The sequence below is a fragment of the Diaporthe citri genome, assembly GCF_014595645.1.
Source record: "Diaporthe citri strain NFHF-8-4 chromosome Unknown scaffold_1, whole genome shotgun sequence".
NCBI classification, from domain to species: domain Eukaryota; kingdom Fungi; phylum Ascomycota; class Sordariomycetes; order Diaporthales; family Diaporthaceae; genus Diaporthe; species Diaporthe citri.
In genome coordinates this window covers 9,154,210-9,171,500 of record NW_025064846.1, presented here as the reverse complement: position 1 = coordinate 9,171,500, position 17,291 = coordinate 9,154,210, and the positions used below count along the sequence as shown (strand labels likewise).

General features: G+C 46.4%; 5 protein-coding genes across 5 annotated transcripts; 2 read left to right on the top strand and 3 right to left on the bottom strand.

Annotated features, from left to right (window-relative positions):
• Window positions 1-735: 735 nt before the first annotated feature.
• On the top strand, window positions 736-1,392 carry INS49_002380 (uncharacterized protein; the record flags this gene model as incomplete). The annotated part of the gene is made up of 2 exons (XM_043163193.1): window positions 736-872; window positions 933-1,392. 2 exons carry the CDS (start codon window positions 736-738, stop codon window positions 1,390-1,392), a joined length of 597 nt encoding a protein of 198 aa, XP_043031699.1.
• A 584-nt stretch (window positions 1,393-1,976) lies between these two features.
• On the bottom strand, window positions 1,977-3,386 carry INS49_002379 (uncharacterized protein; the record flags this gene model as incomplete). Its single annotated transcript, XM_043163192.1, has 1 exon — window positions 1,977-3,386. The coding sequence occupies one exon, from the start codon at window positions 3,384-3,386 to the stop codon at window positions 1,977-1,979; it is 1,410 nt and encodes a 469-aa protein (XP_043031698.1).
• A 3,112-nt stretch (window positions 3,387-6,498) lies between these two features.
• INS49_002378 (uncharacterized protein) lies at window positions 6,499-7,790 on the top strand (the record flags this gene model as incomplete). Its single annotated transcript, XM_043163191.1, has 3 exons — window positions 6,499-6,952; window positions 7,310-7,318; window positions 7,375-7,790. 3 exons carry the CDS (start codon window positions 6,499-6,501, stop codon window positions 7,788-7,790), a joined length of 879 nt encoding a protein of 292 aa, XP_043031697.1.
• A 411-nt stretch (window positions 7,791-8,201) lies between these two features.
• On the bottom strand, window positions 8,202-9,684 carry INS49_002377 (uncharacterized protein; the record flags this gene model as incomplete). The annotated part of the gene is made up of 3 exons (XM_043163190.1): window positions 8,202-8,449; window positions 8,524-9,125; window positions 9,167-9,684. 3 exons carry the CDS (start codon window positions 9,682-9,684, stop codon window positions 8,202-8,204), a joined length of 1,368 nt encoding a protein of 455 aa, XP_043031696.1.
• Window positions 9,685-10,885: 1,201 nt separating this feature from the next.
• Window positions 10,886-12,288, bottom strand: INS49_002376 (uncharacterized protein; the record flags this gene model as incomplete). Its single annotated transcript, XM_043163189.1, has 2 exons — window positions 10,886-11,866; window positions 11,932-12,288. The coding sequence occupies 2 exons, from the start codon at window positions 12,286-12,288 to the stop codon at window positions 10,886-10,888; spliced, it is 1,338 nt and encodes a 445-aa protein (XP_043031695.1).
• Between the last annotated feature and the right edge of the window lie 5,003 nt (window positions 12,289-17,291).

Sequence of the window (17,291 nt, the reverse complement as noted above, 5' to 3'; positions counted from 1 at the left end):
CCCGCCAGTCAATTGGTAAGGCCGGGTGCTTGGATGGAGACTTTTTCGCCAAGGGAAAAAATCATGATGATGGATATGAAAAGTTGTAAAAAGTCCTGCTCGCTTTTCCGGAAGTTAGCCAGGCAATCAATTCTGCAAGCGATGTAGACAACTGAATGCTGTGAGTGAGGTGACCAGAAAGTAAATTTTCTCCCAGAGAATTTATCTTTGTTATCGCACACCTTTTAGACTCACATATAAACCTGAGTTGGCTTCGGAGGAGCTTATGTGTTTAATGAATGTCATGTGAGCCTGGCACAGAACATTGGATGTAACACATAAGGTGTGGCCAACTCCCAGGCGCAGGCTGCCTTATCAGTAGTAGTGGTGCATGTCTCAACGTGCAGCTTTACGTTCCCTGATCGACATGATGGCTTATTTAGGTGCGGCCCTACTGGACACCGCACTCGCGTCTAGGGCTAATCTAAAGTTATGCACCCACGGCTGTTGTCTTAGAAGCGCGGTAAGCATTAATGAGGAAGCTAGTACAATTTGAGATGAGCCTGAGATGGCTGACCACCTGGCATTTCCCCCCAAAACATATGCAAGGGCATAGTTGTACTCTCCAGAAATACAGCTGTTGGAGCTTTTTTGCCACCGCTCTTCCATTCATTGTGGACAACATCGCCATCCACTGACACCGCTTAATTCATACTACAAAGTGCGCCTCTCATATCCTATGTCAGAGGGGTCACCATGTCAAAGTACCCAGATCTCCCACCCCAACACGCGGTCGCCGTCAGGACCGAGCGCATCTACCTCCGTCCCGTCACACCCGAAGACTTGTCTGCACTTCACACAATCAGAATGAACTCCAAAGTAATGCAGTACATGTGAGCCTCGACTCAACTCCACCAACCCAAGCCTTTCCACCGACTGACCGCCCTTTGCAGGCCTGGAGTCGAGACCGAAAAAGACGCCGTCAAGTCGCACAGCGTCAGGCGCATCGAGCTGATGATGAAGCCAGACGGGTTCTCATTCGCCATCGTCGTGCCAGACCCGCAACATGAGTCCAGCATCGCAGAGGGCCTCGCGTACGGAACCGTGATCGGCTTCGTCGGCATCACGGCACCGCCCGAGGTTTTCTACATCCTGGATGACAAGTTCTGGGGTAGTGGGTACGCGACCGAGGCGTTACAGGGGTTCCTGGACACGTACTGGAACGCCTTTCCGGAGGGCTTGAGAGGGATGGATGAGTGGACACGCGACTTCCTCGAAACTCATATCATTGTCGGGAATGATGGCAGTGAGCGCGTTGCTGCCAAGTGTGGCTTTGTTCATGTTGCGGACAGATCGACGCCGTCCCACGGCGAGGAGAAAGAGAAGAAGATCTTCCGACTGCAACGTCCATGAAGGAGTTGGAAGACTTGTGGCTTGCTCGCATATGGCTTGATGTCTCTCTAGAAGTACCAAGCCCTTACAGCCAGCGCGAGGATGACTTGTTTGGCAGAGCTGTTATGTCAGATCTATGAACTAGACAACAGGATGAGAAAACGGGTTTGGGCGTGCCGGATACGCATACAGCATACTGCTCCATGGAGATGTGCACTGTTGGCTACCTAGGTACGCTCGAAGGGTTTCCTTTTTAGACACAGCGTGGACCAGGTTGGGGTAATCTGAAGGCGCTTTATCAGTTCATAACCAGCTCACTTGGTTTTAAACTGGCCAATTTGATGGAGCCAAGATTTCAAGGCAAGAAATTCTTACCTGATTATTTGAATTTGTTTTATTAGACGCATTAATTGTATCCGGATAATGCTTCATCACAAGGACGTTGACATCATAATGAGTCCCCGGAGGTCTGTTGGCATAGGTTATGATTCATACATTCGCTAATTAGATGTGGCTACACATATGAGAATTATCTTCTTCCACTTGGCCTCCGCTAAATTACACCATGATATCTCTAATTTTGAAACAATTTGAATTGCTTCCCTCTAACCAGCCTGGTACAGAGCCAGAGCATAGACGTGAGGGTTCACAGCGGTCAGGTTGAATGGCGTGACATACAGGTCCTCGTCAGTGAGGGCCAGGAACATGGTACCGTTGATAGCCGGGTCGCCCTCATAGGTGGAGACATTGGGCTGGATGGTGTATGCCGAGTTGCCGCTGACGTTCAGCAGCGGCGAGTAGGTCACGTTGAGTTGCGAGGCCCAGAGCGCGAACTTGGGCGCGCCGGCCGAGGTCGAGGTAACGTAGCTGTTGTTGGGGCCGACGGCCTGGCCGGGCTCCTCCCACTGCAGGAAGACCTGGCGACCGGGGTAGGACAGCGGCTGGGTGCGGTTGTGGGTGATGGCCGGGGAACAGTCCTCGCCGACGACGTCCGAGTCGGCGCACGCGTCCTGGGGCTCGATGTCGTCGGTGCTCAGGGTGTTGGCGTAGTCGCCCCGGGTCTCGTTGAACACATCAGCGCCGTCGATACGGGCCGCGTTGGGCTGGTTCAGGATGTGGAGGGCGGGGAAGTTCTGCCAGATGAGTTGCTGCGTGCCCTCGGGGCAGGACGAGATGTACGGGGCGAGCAGGGTCCACGCCCACGACTGGGGGATTCCGCACTCGAACCAGACGGGCATTGGGAACTGGCCGTTGAACTGGCGGAAGATCATCTGCTGACGCGCCTCGGTGGTGATGGACTGCAGCAGCAGCTGTCCAACCTCGCGAGCATCGAGGTGGTTGAGGAAACCGTAAACACCGGACTCGCCCCATCGAGTCAACTTCTGGGAGAAGTCGATGTACTCGCGCACATTCATTGATGGGTAGTTGTATGTGCACTGCTTGGGAGCGTTATCTCCGAGCAAATTTGTCAGAAGTGTCGCATGTCCGACCTCCTGCTCAGCCATAAACTGCAGCAGATATCGATCCTCGGCAGTCAAGCCGGCAGCCTCGAAATCCTCAACGGAGTACGTGGCGAGACCGTAGTGGAAGAGATCCAACTCGATCCATTCTTGGTACAAGCCAACAGCAATAGACTGGTAGTCAAAGTCGGACTGTACGCGGTACACGGGCTCAGAACCGTTGGTGCCTTGCCCGCCAGCAGGTGTGTAGGGCGCAGGCTGGTCGGCGTGAAGCTCACCGTCAGCAGGGTAGTCGAACTTTGCTGGGTTTGGCGGCAAAGCCGGGACGGAGGCGGCAAGGACGCTTGTAGACTGCGCTCCGGTAGTCGTGGGCGAGGGGCCAGTGTACGGGCCGTGGCTCGTGACATCGGTATGAGGCACGACTGATGCCGTCAGGGCCGCGGCCGATGTGATGGTGGTTGTCGGGGTAGAGACCACACGCTCCTCGATGACGGGCGCGGCGAAAGCCGGCCTTGTGAGAGCAAGAATACCACCAACGGCGAGGAATCCAGCCATGGTTGTGTTGGTTGAGCTAGGTGAGAGGTGCAGAGCGAATCTCGGATGCAATGCAACAAAGGAAGCTCGTCCATTATATACACAATGATCTGTCTGTCTGGATCCTCAGTGTCTCTGAGCTCTATGACGAGGAGCCATCGGAATGTGGGCTCTTTGCCATGTTGAGCGAGCTAGGCATGGCAAACCCCATGGTTCTCACCAGATTCTGCTTGGAAATCAGGCACGGCGTCAGGAAAGCAAAAGGCGCACATGTGTGGCAAGGATCTTGTCAAGGTGTGATCGCCATCCCGGTGGTGGAGGACGAAGATGGTCTGTGGAGGGGGTAGGCGACAGTGACAGTGCTCGTCGTGCCGTAGCACTTACGTCGACGACTTCTAGACCGCAGAAAAATTACGTTATCCCTGCAACTTGTCGTCGTGAGATCTCTGATCGCACGTGGTCTTGGAGGTGGTCTCACAAGCTTTCGGAGTGGCAACCGGTGTTTGAAATCTCTACTTTTAAACGTGTACCTAGGTAGTAGTACATGGCCAACAGTCTACCATTGCTCACGAAGCTGACTTGTTGCTGCATTGCTGTCTGCCTGATGAGCAACATGCAGCACGTGGGGGAGGTGAGTAGCCTTCCAGTGTACAAAGTGTCATTCGCGGTTATGGGCGCAGACAGGTGCGGAGCGGGCGAAAAGACCTCAATCTGCGGTAGGACAATTGCATGTGCAGGGCCGCAATTCAGTGCGAGCAAGGGCGTGGGACGGTGAGCGTGTGACGTCTACTATTTCCTCCGCGTTACTAGTAGCGCGTCACCGTGGACCAGCTCGACCAGATGTACTAAAACGTGCGCAAACAAATTCTCGGCGACCTCGGAGATACCCATCACTTACTCTGATGGACGGACAAATCTCGCATTCAATGACGGGTACATCGACGATCTCCCGTGGACTGCGCGTGGAATTGAAAGAATTGAACAATGTGCAGTAAATCACACCGACGCGAAGAGACCACATGGCGGCGTAAATGCAAGGTCCCGCGGATGTGATGAATGATTATCCCTGCGCCCCGGCAATGGGCGTCCTGGCGCATACACAGAAACGTTGAGCCTCAAGCCTACTTGGAGGCTTTTTGAGGCCTAGCCCCAGCGCAATGGATCTAAACTTATAAACATCGAGTTCTGCCAACTTGGCCTCCTGGGCTGCGGCCCGGAAGTCTTGCTCCAACCCTGCCTGCACCCTGGTACCCGGGCAAGAAACGAGACGGAAATCGGGAGCCTAGATGATCATCGGACGAACCGGCTAGGTCAATTGATTATTAACACATTGTGACGTCTCGCTGACAGCCGAGTGCTACTTTGCACTGACAAAGTACGCGTCTTCGCTTTACATCGCGCCTGTCCGGCTCTTCAGTGACGGCCTTGCTCGGGCATGCAGGCACGCTACCGATGCAGGCCGATGAAGCCGCTCTGCTGATCGAGATGTGAAAATCGAGATGTGAAGTGAGTCATAGAAGCAAGCTGTCGTCCCCATTTCGGTCAATCCATACATGCGCAACTGACCGGAAGCGAAAATTATGCTTGTTTTTTTTATTTATTTTACCAGTAGCTAGCACGCAATGAAGAGTTTTCGACAGTCTCAATAAAAATATGTTGCAGGTTGGAAATTAATGCCGGCCACCTGGGCACGTATCCATGAACTTTTGGGGCGAGCTTCAAGAAGTACAACGACTTCAAAACGAAATTATCGTCTCGGGACTGCGTCCCACAGCTCGGTAACGTTTCTTATAAGTTACTCCATATCAGACAATGACTCCTAGATCTAGAGTCTCTGCTAAAAGAATGGAATGGGAAATGCCTTGGTCCAGCTTGGTGGCCAGCCATGGGACTCAAAAGTTGCTAGTGACAAGTCATCCTCAGAGACGAATTGATGGCAAATACGGCAGACGCCAGCAGCTTTTCTCCCTCATTCGTCCTCATACGATCCAATAAACGCTATTGTAACTGCCTACTTCGTCGGCCTTCGTAGGCACTGTATTTCTCTCCGAACACTCCACAATTCCTGTACTCGCTTCCAAGCCTAGTTGGGAGCTACGGTCGGTATGATCAGTAGCGGTCAGTCATCTCCTTGGACTTCCTTTCAGAAAGAATGAAACAACTTAACAGCCTCCTTTGTGCTTGAACAGACTTGGGCCTGCTCCTCGACATCTATTTTCAAGAGCTGCAGCATCCCAACCCCGGAAGCGCCTCCGAAATGCAAGAATATTTGACTGGTGGCATGTGACTCAAAATTTTGTTGTCACCTGCACTGTTACTGCCCAGTTTCAGTAAACAACAGAAGTGGCACTCTTATGCTGTCAGAAAATATCTTGGCATGAAAACTCTCCTCACTTGGCTGTGCTGGCAAGGACATCCAAGCTTTTCCCACCGGCCTCGTGTAGCACTTTCAGGCACGGGCACGGAGCATTTTACCACATGCAGATGTCTGTTACTCAGCCTCAGGGTTTGACAGCCCGCACCCTACGCCCACAGCCTTAAGCGAGATGAATTCCAAGGGCACTAAATATGGACTTCACCATGTGGTTTCTTGATGGCGTAGAGCAAACACACGAGGCGAGCATTGTGGCGATGTAATTCAATGCCCGCAAAACTTCCAAGTCATTATGACGATACTCGAGGAAGCAGAGGCTGAGTGGCTTGCAAATTACGAGTTCTCCATAATCGGGGTCGGCCCCCAAATCTTGTTATGAAATTGTGTGGGCACGCGGCCCCGAGTCAGGGGCTCCATTTTCACAACGGCCTGCGGCGCAACGTTCTATTTGTAACCACATTCCATGCAGATACGAGTCGACAGCTATATACAAGGACCAGCCGCCTAAGAAAAGGGAGAGCAGCAAACGGACTTCGGCGAAGCTTGGAACCTGGGAAGACGAAATTTGCGATCATGGCCGGCCAACCACCCACGCCACAGCCATGTGCTGGCCGATCAACAGCGATCGGAGCCTCCGAGCTCAATTATAGCACCTGCAGTCTAGCTGCCATGGAATATGAGAAGGGCGCCACCTCGACATAGGTCTGCCTTCTATCGCACAAACGACGGTATTCGGGACTCACAGCGCAACCCGCCGCAATGGCCACCACCGAGGCTGGGGTATTAGCCACGATATGGGTCCTCTTCGCCCTCTCCACGACATTCCTCGGCCTGCGCCTCTGGTGCCGCCAGCACTACGCCGCGGGCTTCTGGTGGGACGACCACGTCCTGCTAGGCGGCTGGGGCTGCATCGTCGCGGCTAACATCTCTGCGTCCGTGTACCTAGCCGCGACACCTGACGATGGGAATTTCAGCCTTCTCTTCGCCAAGGTCGCAGCTGCGATCGCGTGCGCGCTCACCAAGACCGCATTCTGTGCCACGATCCTGAGGTTGCTGAACCCGGGACATCACCCAGCGTGGAGGTGGCTTGTCTGGTATCTCATGGTGTCTTTCAACCTGGCGACTATCCTGCTGGTCATCCGGCAGTGGGCTAGGCAGTGCGTGTTCGACTACGAAGACGGCGATGTGCGGTTGACAAACCCGTTGGGCAAAGGTCATTGTTGGCCGAATGAGGTTGTGACAGGAATCGCAGATTTTCATATGGCTTATTCGGCAGTAACAGAGTGAGTGCATTCCGATCGTGAAATTGCCAGCATGGCAGTTGCATCACTTGCTGACCATAAAATTTGATTAGCTTCATTCTGTCTCTCATTCCGTTGCAATTGATCTGTCGCCTCCGGCTCAGCCCGGCAGAGAAAGTTGGAGCAGCAACAGCAATGGGCTGTGGAATCTTGTAAGAAGACCACCTGTGACATATTTCTATTGTGCAGAGCTGACAATGATCCCAATAGAGTCTCCATTGTTCCACTTTGCAAGTTGATTGTCTCGCAACGAATGCGAGGTACCCCAGGATTCCCGAGTGAGTTGTCATACGCTATCGTGGTGAGATCAAGATCAGAGTCTAACATCCTTCAGAATGGTTTGTTGTGTCAATGGGCCTCGACATCATCGAGCCCCTTTTAACCATCGTTGCGCAATCAATACCCATACTCCGCGTCCTCGTCCGCGATAGAGCTACCGGCTACGAGAGCTCAAAATACGTGACGAATCTGAAGGACGGGAGCTCGAGCTACGTGAGCAATCTGAAGTCAAAGGCTGAGCGCTACACGTCGAGTCTCAGCCACAAGTCCCGTCTTAGCCGCTCGAAGCTGGAGTCTAGGTCAGCAGGGATTGATGACTCGTGGGAACAGATACCGAGTCCTGCTAGTCAGAATTTTCGACGCCGTAGTGTTGTGGCGTTGTATGAGATGGAGCCTGTCAGGCCGTACCCGGCCGTGTCAAGTATGCTCGACACGCAATTCGGCGACCTGAAAGAGGAATGGGCCAATTGAGAGGCTGCACACTACGAGAAAATCTCCAATGTAATTGAGTATTATCAGTCAAGGTGCACCGTGCTGCCCACAATGTGACAAGTTGAGGGCCTACGTAGGTAAAGCCTCGCGTTGGCACCGGCTCTACGGCGAGGCAATTGAGGAGCTCTTTCCAAGGCTCTCATCATCGACGCACTTCTTCCGGTTGTCATGTGCACAATCCTCCAAGGGCGCTCGTCCCTCTCTCAGCTGCATGAAGCTTGAAAATTTCAAGCCATTGTCCTTGAGAAGGCGCGAACGGATCATGAACTGCTAAGATGAAAAATGGGGTTCTAAAAGCAAGGCACGTTCGCGGGATCGGCCGAGGTAATTGCTGTTGACTGTCTTTCACCAAATTAAAGATACATTTGACTGAAAATGTATGGGATGGGATTAGTACCATTTTTCCAGCACCTCCCGCGCCGACGTCGCTCGACCGTGTGCTACCATTTCCACAATGCTCTTGTCCTCCATCTTCCGCACCACCAGGTAAGCTTCCCATGTGTCTCTCAAAAGCGATCCATGAAGCCGTGCGCTTTGTCGGATGCTGTGACACGCAAGGAGACCAGATAATGGGACTCTCAACGTCTCGAAAAATCGGGAGCCGGTGAAGCCAGCATCGTATTCGTTGACATCGGTCGCTTAAAAGCTAGCTGTTAGCAAATTGGCTTGCGCATACTTTCGACGAAGATGTTCGTCAAGGAAGCCAACATACCCTGAGGAATGTTCTCCAGCGCAACGGGATGTGCAATCTTCCGGGTTCCAAGGATCAAAGCCGCAGCGCCGACAAGGTACATGTTGGCCATACAGTCGATATCGCCAAACTCCAGTCGCCCCACCTCGCACCCCTCGGGGAAGTTGATAGTGGTCTTCGAGTTGCGAGCGCCCCAGGTCATCCACTCGCGTTCCGGCGACAGATCTCCACGGTATTGCCGCCGCTGTCCGTAGGTGAGCCAGCTTGGCTTCGCGAATGAGTAGATGCTTGGATTTGCTGATGTCTCCTCCTCGGCCTCCATGATCCCGGTGGCAAAGTCGCGGGCATACTTGCCGGAAGCGAGAGCTAGGTGAAGGCGGCAGCGCAGTTCATTTCGGCACATTACGTCCAAAGGGGTGCCAGAGAATGCGGCACCTGATACCTCTTCAGAGGCGAAAAAGAACGATGGTCGCAGTCCCTCCGAGCCCGCGATAGATTGCAGTGCTCTCTTCAATCTGTAAAAATTATCGACAGATTCCAAAACGTTGTCGCTCGTGAAGAGAGCTATCGTCACCACTCCGTCCTTCGCGACGCCGCCGCTCCGGATGGAGAGACCCGTGGCGCTGAGACCGTGGGTGCGCAAGGCTCGTGCCAGCTTTTGTACTATGTCCTGAGTTGGGCCATCGCCATTGGGTCGGTGTATTTTTCATCGGAAAGGTTTCGTAGCACGAATTGAAACTCCAAAGATGCTCTGATCTTCTGTTTCTTTCCAGACCCGAGCCCCTCGCACACTTCTTTCAGTATTTCGCGAGGATCAGCGAGAGGACCATCGCCAACCTCCACCTTAGCGAAGACAGTAGCACGACTTCTGTTATCGATACAGGGCTGTACAGTATCGTAGTCCGGGGTTAAGTTGTAAGTGTTATAAGAAGGGTAGATCCTCTCGGCGGCCGACTTTCCATCGGGAAGGCTGGTAAGGGCAGCGCCGCTGACAGTCAACGGAATGAGGTCGTCGGAATCGAAAATGTTGTAGGCATGTTTGCGATACATCCTGCCGAAGCTGTCGGCAGGGACGAGCTTCTCGTGGAGGATGCCGCAGTAGTCGGTCCAGATGACGTGGACAAGCTCACAGTCGCTGTGGTAGTGCTTCCAGTACTCGTAGCCATACCCGGGAGGATCCATGATGGTTTCCGTGTCTTGACAGCCAAGACGCAATCGATGACACGCTCAGCGTTGTCGCAAAGAGATTTGCGGTACCTGTCGCCGAGAGAAAAGGCTAGGGTCATGGTTTCCGGAGCAGTCTCCGTTTTGTGAAGCTGTGGAGATGTTTGCAAGAGACTCTCGGCGATTCAGCAGGTTTTGGCTTGGGATGCGACTGAGTTCAGAAGTGACAGTGAATTGGAAAGACACTGAGAAAAGGGCAGTCGATGCAGGAGCGAAACATTGAACATGCTCCCCGATGTCAGGATTGGCCTAAACTAGTAATTGGTGCGTTAGGTAGCCGAGGCTTTCCAGGACGCCTGCTGGTTGGAAATGACGAAGATGAATGTTTTCCAAAATCGCTTCGATCCCAGCTTGTTTTGAAGTGTAGATGCTGCTTCACGATGGTGGGTCTTTGAGGCTATGAGGACGGGCATAACGGGTGAGCCCAGAACATCTCTAGTTGGAAGTGCTGCATAAAGAGCGTGACTAGAAGGGAATGAAGAGATGTGGCTGATGAATCTGATTCAGAAAGAACAGCAAGGAGCCTCGCCAACTGCTGCGACGAGGTCACAGACAGGTGATCTTCCAAAAGGGCAGGATCAGAACCAGAAAGAGCTCGCAAGTAAGAAACATCAGATGAAAACACCAGTGCAAAAGTCTAGCAAAGCCTATCCTTCCGTTTGAACCTGGAACTGAAAGGGAATCTCTGTGCTCCATTTTCGAGGGGACCCGACTGGACACGAGTAGGACAGATTGAAGTTGCCCATGTCCTGAAGCAGTCTTGTATCTGACCAAGCATGGAAGACAGTGAGAACTTGGCAGGAACTGGAAGTCTGAATGTTGAGCGCTCGTGCATTGCATGACGATGATGAACACGGTGCATGCTCGTTACGCATTTGCTTATGGGTTTCTGCCTAACGTATCCCAGCATATGAAGATATGTTCCACGCAAGGCGTTGCAAAGACAGCATCGCTATCATGCCGCAAGAGTACATACAGACTGCTTGGACCATAGCGATGGAATAACAACATTTTGGTATCCGCATATCGTAAAACAGAAATTCAATCACCTTGTGTTCATAAATAGATAACACCTCGCGCAAGCTTCAAACAGGCTATTCGGAAAGGGAGAAAAACCCTTACCCAAAAGACAGTAGCAGATAGACAAGCAAGCACAGACTCAGGCCAAGTGAGCTGAAAATGGACAACCAGAAGGGCGTGTCGCCCTTATCCTCGCCATATCAATTTCCATCTCTTCAGCCCCCTTGCCCATCCTGTTCTTCGGCCCCAAATCCATAGGGATGAAGCCTTCGGGTAAAAACTCCGGCGAACCGGGAACCGTCCCCCCCATCAGGCGGAAGACCAATGCTATCGGCCCCCAGCGGCTCCAGAAGGTCGAGGGGTTGTAGAACGGCTCAAGCAGGTAGTCGAAGTGCTTGACGCGGCCGGTGACGGGGTCAGCCTCCTCGGAGAAAAAGATTATGGGCTTCAGGCGTGGGAGGCAGAAGTAGCGCAGGATGAAGCGGCGGAGGATGAGAGAGGCATATGTCACAAAGCAGGCGAAGAGTCCGGGCTGGGGATACATGAACGCCTCACGCATGCGGTCGCCCATCAGTACGGTCACGATCTGCATCGCGAAATCAGCTGCCGGGATAAAGGGAAGCAGCATCCCTATTAGCGCGTCGGCGAGGGTCCTGTTGCTCGGGTGTGGCTTCATGTCGTTAACCTCATAGCGCTTGGCCCAGGCGGTGATGTCATCGACGAACTCGATGCCATCCTTCCAGTCGTCCTGGGTAAGATAACCCTTGTATTCGATCTCCATGGCGTCGCCGATACTCTTCCAGAAGGCGCCGATGGCGCAGACCTCCATGTCGTTCAGGGGACGCCATTCATAGAGCCCGATGAATTCGATGGGCTGGATGATAGTCACTGAAAGGGTGTAGAGCAGATCCGTATTGGAAATCTTGCCGGCCTTCTTGTAGGGGCTGTGCAGGTAGTTCATTCGTGCGATGGCTTGGATGGCGCGCTCAGATGTAGGCGGGTTGACGCTGAAATCGCCAAATATAATAGTCGTATCCTCATAACGCTTAGGTGCCATAGTGGGATCCGAGAAGGATTTGGTGTGTGCCAGAAGGGAAGAAATCGTAGAGAAGGCGTAGGTCTGATCACATGGTCAGTCATTGCTGTAGTAGCATGTAGGAGCGGCTCAACAGGCTAGGTGCTCACTTTGAAGAGACCAAATTGCAGCGATAGCTTATAGATGAGCGGGAATCCGTAGTCCAAGATGTACTTCACGATCTGCTGGGCATCATCGTTGGTCATCTTGGCGAGAGAAGCCCGGGTTGGGTAGTTATAACGGCGGAGCATGGCCTTCTCATTCCTGAAGCGGAGGGAGGAGCACAGGATGACCCAGAGACCAAGGACGGCAGGGACGCCGACCAGCCACGCGGTCGAGCTGGCGACGGGCTGCTGGGTGAGGCCATATCTAACGGAAGCGTTGACGGCTGGAGGCTGGGTGACATTGTCCTGGAGACGGTCCGCGATGACGCTGGGCCGTTGGAGAAGAGTATTGAGGAAGTCCATCACGGCGGTGACAAGTGGGTGGCAGGCCGAGGCAAGCACCCGGGAATAGAGGAAGTGAAGGCAAGGACAGGGGAACAAAAGAAGTGAAGGCAAGGCAAGAGGGGAAATGCAAAAGCTGCGTGGCTCGACAAAGGAGGATTTGCCTGTTGGTAAGGAGTTGGATACACACAGTACTCTCATATGCAATCAAACGTTCCATTTTGGCGCTAGTGGCCTGCACATAACACCTCACACCAAAAATCGTATATACTTATCATACCATGCCCTTTTCAATTATTAAGTATAATTGTTAGATTCTACACCTCCTTTATGGTGGAATCCTTGTATGTGTGGTTAATTCTGATGGTTAATATAATAATGTCTTAATCCTTCTTCCTTTAAAGCTAGCTAGTGGCGGGGGCTAGTTTTTTAACTTATGAATATTAATGCCTAAGGCATTCACCATCGTGTTACCTATGTATATATAATGAATTTACGATTTCATAGTAAATTTACTATCTTTATAGTAAATTTATAGTAAATTTACTAATTTATGGTGAATTTATAGTAACTTTACCATGTAACCATTTAGCCATGATATATTTACCATTAGTTAGATTTGACACACCCCCTTAGGCGAGCAGGCATTAAGAGTTTGGACCTCTTACCCATCTTTCATTGCTAACTGCCGTTAAATGAATGTATCTTCCGTTAATATTCCCTTATATGGATTATTCTTAATATTCTGCATGCCGAGTTATTAAAGAAATCCTTTCCATTTCCTAATTGGCAACGTCTTTATCAATCCATTTGCGGTTATTTATGTTAATGGTGTATATTCCATTGTGATTTTTCCGTTTTGCACTTCTTATTATAGCTAATGATTATGAATATCCATATATTATAGTTTGATCTTAAGCGTAGTGATCTTGGAGTTTATTAACTTAATGGTTTGAGTATTATTGCACTTAATTTTAATTGTTTTATTGTTTAATTTAATAAATAGCTTGGTAAAAAGCTGGCTAATAAACAATGTTTTTTTTGCTGCTTATGCTAAGGTTAGTAGTTTGGCTTTTATGGTGGATGTTGTGATTATGTCTTGCTTATTAGCTCTTTATTTAATAAGTCCTTTAAATAGTTTTATAATAAATGCTTATAAGCTCTTTTTATTTAGGGAATTATTAGCGAAAGAAGCATTGCTTATAATAGTAAATCCCTTTAGATTTTGAAAACATAAGGCAAGATGCTTGGTGTGTAGGAGATATAATAGCACTTTATTAGCGGCATTATAGTGTTTTTAACTTAAATTGGTTAGGAATCGCGCTAATTATAATATAACAAAAGCAACGTTTAATTATATAAATATGGCAGCGAATAATAGCAAACCGATTTTTTTTTAGAATAAGTAGACTTTAGCTTTTAAGGCAGCGGTAATACTTAGTAATAGCTCTTTAAGAGTTATAGGAACCTTATGGAAGATATTTATTTTATTAGCTAATTTAGCAATCTTCTTAATATATGCGGTTTGGGCCAGTTAAATCCGGCGATTTTCACAATCTTGGATGATTTCCATATTAAGAAACCATTGGACTGGATTTCCTCTAATAATCTTGTACTTTTCTTGGAGTTGTTGTTCCAGCTTATCCACTTGTTTTTAACGATTCTTTTGATATGCAATGATAATATTGTCTATATAAAAGAAAATAATAACGCTCTTCTTTATGTAGCAGCATGGCTTATGCAGTATTTGCCGGTATTTATATTGAGCCAGGATTTTTATGAACTCCTTTTACTATAGTAATGGTAAGATCTAAAGGTTATATAGCGCTTTATTTAGCAATAAGATGGTTCCTCTTTATTAATATCTATATGGCATTTATATAAAAATGTCTTAATTAATTAAAATATAAATAAATGTATTTATAATATTGTATTATATAAGTTTAAGATTAAATTTCGCCGTTATTGCTATTAATATGCAAAAGGATTGGCTTGCTAAGGTTGCAGTATAAGTTTCTTGTGTTTATCTTTTTATCTGCTAGTTTCCTTAAATAACTAAACGGGCCTTATACTTTTAAAAGACTTTATGTTTATTAAATTTATATATATATACCTATATGTAGTTTAGGACTTATTTTCTTACCACACGGGGATTTTATTTTTAAATCTTGGTTTATAATCTTATTTTAATATAGCTTTATAAATAATTAGCTTCTGCTTATTTAAATAGATATCCAAATGAATGATTTTTTAAATCTTTATACTATCTTGGTGGCTTAGGGAGATTGTTCCTATGCAGTTTCACCCCTTAATAAAGGCGTTTCTTAATTTATGCCTTGTTTAGTGTTTTCTTATTTAATCTGGCCATTAGGGCAGCTTTAATGCCGGCCATGAATATGGATTGCCATGATATATTTACGGTGAATTTATCGTTTAATGGAATCTCTTTGTTTAATCGTGTTTAAATGGCATGGGCTAAAAGTATTAATAAAGGAGTTTGCGGCGGTGTAGGGAGCACTTTAAATTTTGCATTCATATAGGCGCTGTTTTCTCAGTCCGCTGCGGATCGCCTTTCTTAAGCGTCTTTTATATCTCCTTCCGGGATTCCTTCTTCGTTAGTATTACTTTCGCGGTCCGTTATAAATTGACCTTCCTTTAAGGTCTTTTCCGGGGAATTATCTTTAAATAAATCTTCTCCTTTCAGGTTTGGTATTTTATCATTTTCTAGGAGGGCATGTTCTTTTATTCATTTTGCGAAATGCTTAATGTTTGTAATAAGGAGTTTATTTTTAAAACCTTCCTATTTACCATTAAATACTTTATATTTATTAAAAATTACATCTTTTATATTAATGATTTTCTTAGTAAAGGGAATTTATATTTAATAAATATTTAAGGAATGATAGCCTATAAGATATTTAATTCATGCTCATGGCTTTAATCATTAATATTATCTTTTCTTTAATTAAGCATTTAATGTTATGGCATATGCTTTATAGCTAAAGATATATAAGTAAGTTTAATTTGGTTTTAAATCTAATTATGGGATACCCATTTATTTAGTAATTGCTTTATAAAATTTAAAGTATAGTGTTTGCTAATCCAGGCTATATGTTGGTGTTTAATTATTAAGATATACCGTTATGCATTTAATTTCCGGCTATAGAGAGTATGGGAGCTTTAAGCTTGTTTGCATTGCTTATATCTTCTCCTTAATTATACCCCCTAAGCGCTTAGCACCATTGTTTTAAGCCTATATATTTAATGCTAAGGGCTTAATTTTAATATGTTTTAACTTTAGGAACTTCTTTACTGCTTATTTATAGCTAAAAATTTCTTTATTACACTTAATCGTTTTAATCTTTGTTTTATGCTGGATTTCCATTATGCTATAAAAAGATTTAATTATATTGCATAACATATTGCTATTTTAACTTATAAGGTAGTAATCCTAAATAAATCCAATAACTTTGCATATTAGCAGAAGTTATAATGTATAGCCTTAAATCCCTTTTTTATAGTCATGGAAATTTATTGCAATTCTCTTACTTGCTTATTCACGGATCTCCCTTAACGATTAACGGATTTGCCACGTGATTTTAATAAGAGCGCATGCTTTACACTCTACAGTAGTAAGTCCACGGATTCACACCCCTTAAGATGAATTTACTAGGTGTTTTAAGGCTTTTAATCTTAAATAACCTAATTATCCATACTAAATAATGGCTTCGCTTATAAGTAGCCTTTTCTTAATAAACATTATATATTTCTTTCTCTATATATTAAAGAAACTTTAAGTGGTTTTAAATTAATATTTAATAATATATTAACCGTAAATATTAATAAGTAAATAAAGAATTAACTTATCTCGTTATCTTAAAGTAATTAAATTATGCTCGTTATCTTAAAATATCCCCTTTTTTCATAATTACCTTAATAAAACAAGGGTAATTAGAATTCATAAACATAGGGCGACGTTTTCAAAATATAAAATTAAAGTTTCGGCTTGCATAAGCATCATTCCATATACTATGATTAATAGTTATTAATCTCCTAACTATATATAGTTATTATAAATCGCCGGCCGTAAATTTACTAATTACTCATTAGTATTTATAATTAATATCATACTAGCAGGATTTAATATTATTAAATGCTTTAAAGGGTATTCTTTTATAATATTCACAATAAAAACTCCCTTAGCCTTTATACTGGCAATATAATATCCCGGTAGTTAATCTTTAATTTCTTATATTAGCTCCTCCTTTATGGGTTTTAAAGTCTTAAATTTTGATTTAAATTTTAAGCCTTAAATAGCTTAAACCTAGGCTTAAAGATTAGCATTATTTTTAAGGGCATTACGCACCTTTTCTTCCGTTCTTTAACTCTTTTTAAACCATAAAAATGCTTTCTCCAGAAATACATAAAAGCAATTAGCAAGGGCATAATTCCTATTATAAGCCGCATATACCTTTTTAAAGTTTTATACCCAAGATTAATAGCGTTTATTGCAATACTAACTAAATCCATATAGTAAACTGGGTTTAGTTAGGCCTCTTTAATATAAGCTCATCTCCTTAATAGTGTAAGCGTCCTCTTCACTATTATAGTTATTTTTCCCATTATAAGTAATTACCTATGCTCCTTTAATAATCTTAGCAGGTTTATGCTGCATACCTAAAGCTTGCAATTCCTTATGAAGGAAATTCCCAACTTCCCGAAATTTAAGGTTTCCATTTACCACTTCTTATTCTCTTATTTACCGGAAAATAATTATCCATATAAGCATTACACCTTATATGGCTTATAGTAAATCAGGAACCCATGCAATAATCTATCTTGCCTTAGCAATCCCTTATTAAGTAGCTTTAGACATAGCAGATTCCCATCTATCAATCCAAACCGGGGTTTCTTTTAAATTCCTTGATAATTTCAAAGCATTCTTATACAAAGCTCTTATTTATAGCTAATCATCTATTCATAACAATCCACACCTTTATTATAAATTCAAGTACTACTGCTAA